Here is a 3,297-nt window from a genome sequence, read left to right as displayed (position 1 = left end):
TCACCCCGCAGGCCGAGGCTGGTTCAGAGTACTGGCGGCGGCACCGTACTCCCCGGACGGCTCGAACTCCCCGGACGGCTCGAACTCCCCCGTGAACTCCTCGGTGGCGAAGGCCGTGCGCCGGAGCTGCTCGAGGGCGGCCTCCTGCTGGCTGTTGTTGAACACCTGGCTCTGCCCCACCTTCACCCCGTTGCTCAGGTCCGACATGCTCCCCTCGTCCACGTCCACGTCCAGCGCCCTCATCACCTGCCGGTCGAACCACGCTACTTAATTCGCGCCGTGAAAATCTCGGTCGTGGTCACCACCAGCTCCTCGTTGTTCCATTCGAAGATGCGACTGACACACTTACCTGCACCATCCGGGGACGCTTGGGAGCCGAGTGGCGGATGCACGCAGCGGCGGCCTCCACCATCCTCACCATCTCGGCCTTGTTGTATCTGCCTTCCAGCCGCGGGTCGGCCAGCTCGTCGTGGTTGCCGGTCTCGATGGCGTCGGCGAGGATCGGCCGAGCCTGCATGCAAGAAGAGGACGACGGAGCAGTTGTGAGCTGTAACTTGTGTCAGTGACCAGTACGTGCTGCTGCAGGCGAGGAAACTCGTAGTCGTCGGTACCCATTCGGCGAGGCTCTCCTCCCCGAGCGGCCGGTCCTGGTCGACGGGCTTCCGGCCGGTGATGAGCTCCAGCAGCACCACGCCGAAGGAGAAGACGTCCGACCGGTCCGTCAGCTTCCCGCTGGACGCGTACTCCGGCGCGAGGTACCCAAACGTGCCCATGATGCGCGTCGACACGTGCGTGTGGGTGTCGTTGGAGAGCTTGGCCAGCCCGAAATCCGCGACCTGCATGCCATGCACATTCCAGACACTCGATCAGAAGAATATACCGGAAGAGAGAGAAAAAAGAACTCATCTGTTGGTTGATCGTGCCTGTGCTTCAAACGAGTAATCGAGCAGGATGTTGGCCGACTTGATGTCCCTGTGGATGATCCGCGGGTGACCTTGAAAACGAGACACCATCAGAAAACCATGAAGTATTTCTCGCCATGAACTCTTCACAACACACAACATGCATATATACACCTCAGGAGATCAACGTACAGTCTTCATGGAGGTAAGCCAACCCCTTGGCCGCGCCGATGGCGATCCTCAGCCTCGTCGGCCAGTCCATCGCCGGCACGCCGCGACCTGCACGCGTCAGATCAACCACACCAGAAGCCTCAGTCACAATCGCAGCAAAACCCACGCGACGATCCATGCATCTGCTCACCGACCGACCGTGCAGATGGTCCTCGAGGGTGCCGTTGGGGACGAACTCGTAGATGAGCATGCGGTGCTGCTGCGCCACGCAGTAGCCGACGAGGGAGACGAGGTGGCGGTGGTGGACGCGGCTGATGATCTCCACCTCCGCCTGGAACTCGCGCTCCCCCTGCCCGCTGCCGGCCTTGAGCTGCTTCACGGCCACGCACTTGCCGTCGGCGAGCCACCCCTTGTACACGCACCCGAACCCGCCCTCGCCGATCACGTTGTCGCGGGAGAAGTTGCTGGTGATGCTCGTCAGCTCCTCGTAGCTGAAGGACGACTTGGACTCCATGCTGCCCGACGGGTACCCTGCCCCTCTGAAGCTGTCCGTGGGGCCCGGCGTCGAAGAGCCGTAGGAGAACCCGCCGGATGCTCCCGGCGGCGGCGGCCCGTAGAACGCCCCCGACGGGTGGTTGGAGCCCGTGAGTTGGCCCGAGTGCATGTAGTAGCTCCGGCTCCCATCTAAAGCCAAACGTACATAAAAAATTATCGGATTTTGCGCTACGTGTATTTTGAAGCTACGAGTATATACTACGACGGTGATGATTACCCGAGTGATAGACCATTCCCCCCATCATCTTCCTCCTCCTCCTCGTCACGATGAAGAAAATGGCCACGATGATGAACAACAAACCGGCAACGGAAGCGCCAGCAATGGCAGCCACTACCTGGCCATTTACTTGTGATGAGTGGAGCTGTTGTGCAGACGCAGAAGCTGCGCTTCCACCAGCACCATTAGTACTGGATGTACTCGCTGACGAACCTGCAGCCTGCATGCCGCCAGCCCCAGTGGCGCCACCTTGTGCTCCTGGGAGTTGAGCAGACATCACACCGACGGTACCAGGGGGTGCGATGGAGACGAGCCCTGGCGGTGCTCCGGGATGGCTATTTACTATAAAGACCACCGAATGGTTCGCCGGCGCCGGAGGAGGAGGAGGAGAGCGAGAAGGAGAAGGAGGTGGCTGGCTGCCATCAGGTGGCGAAGAACCTGCTTGGTCAACGTTACCATTCCATCCTGGCGGCGGCGGTGGAGATGAGCGAGGCGGAGGGCTCCGAGAGGAGGATGAAGACGGAGAAGGCTCTGAGTCTTCCGACTGCTCCGGAGGCGATGACCGTTTCGGCGGCGGCGAAGAGTCGGTATCTTCGCCGTCCCCGGAAGACTCGTCGGTCGGCGGCGGAGGTGAAGAGTCGGATTTTCCACCATTCCTGGAACTGGAAGGTCGGGAGGGCGACGAAGACGGCGACGGGGATGATTTTGATTTTGATGGTGGAGGAGACCGACGAGAGGACTGCGAGCTTTTAGAATCAGAGGGAGATGAATCTTGCGAGTCCGACGATGACGAGGAGGACCTCGAGCCTCCATCTTCGTCGTCTGAAGATGGCGGAGATGGACTAGACGAGTCGTCGCCATTCTCATCTGAAGAAGAGCCGGATGATCTCGATGACCGTCGGGGTGGAGGCGCCTTGGACTTGGACTTGGACTTGGAACCATCGGACCGATCATCGCTTGAGTCCTCTGATGATGAACCTGGCGACGGGGCTAGTCTCGGCATGCCTTCTCTATGAGATTCACGCGATCTCTTCTCCGGCGATCAGAATTTCTTCCGGATGCTTCCCTTGGGAAAATCATGAAGCGGCCTTCCCTGATCACGCTTGCCTCCGCCGCCGTCGCCTCCGCTCCTCGTGATGAAATTCAATCCCCAGAGTTGCTCCACCCCATTCTCTGTTAGTGCAGCTCCTCACCAACCATCTTCTCCCGACAGATGGCTTAGATTCACCTGGTACACCAGAGAAACCGCGGAGCAAGAACATTGGAAGAAAGGCGAGGGAGGGAGGAAAAGTGACCAAGAGGCACGAAAACGGGAAGAAAAACATGTGAATGTGATTGCCTAAGAATAGGGAGGCAGCAGGAGAGACTCGTCGTCGCAACAGCAGGATCCAACCTAACAAAAGATTTGGAGTGCTATATTTGGGCATCGCGGTTCAAAGCCCAAAATGGAAA

General features: G+C 59.4%; 1 protein-coding gene across 1 annotated transcript; it reads right to left on the bottom strand.

The window, feature by feature from the left end:
* LOC109743287 (uncharacterized) lies at positions 1 to 2,848 on the bottom strand. The gene is made up of 7 exons (XM_073505012.1): positions 1,846 to 2,848; positions 1,272 to 1,757; positions 1,095 to 1,181; positions 924 to 994; positions 612 to 836; positions 350 to 511; positions 1 to 246 (listed from the first exon to the last, which is right to left on the bottom strand). Exons 1-7 carry the CDS (start codon positions 2,846 to 2,848, stop codon positions 1 to 3), a joined length of 2,280 nt encoding a protein of 759 aa, XP_073361113.1.
* Positions 2,849 to 3,297: the final 449 nt, after the last annotated feature.

The sequence above is a fragment of the Aegilops tauschii genome, chromosome 7 (genome assembly GCF_002575655.3).
Source record: "Aegilops tauschii subsp. strangulata cultivar AL8/78 chromosome 7, Aet v6.0, whole genome shotgun sequence".
NCBI lineage: Eukaryota > Viridiplantae > Streptophyta > Magnoliopsida > Poales > Poaceae > Aegilops > Aegilops tauschii.
Note: the sequence above shows the minus strand (reverse complement) of the source record. Positions and strands in the feature narration are given on the sequence as shown.

Coding starts and splice junctions, on each gene's coding strand:
- LOC109743287 (XM_073505012.1), bottom strand. CDS start 2,848: ATGCCGAGACTAGCCCCGTCGCCAGGTTCATCATCAGAGGACTCAAGC. Junction 837..923: donor ATTACTCGTTTGAAGCACAG/GCACGATCAACC, acceptor CATGGCATGCAG/GTCGCGGATTTCGGGCTGGC. Junction 512..611: donor AGGAGAGCCTCGCCGAATGG/GTACCGACGACT, acceptor TCTTGCATGCAG/GCTCGGCCGATCCTCGCCGA.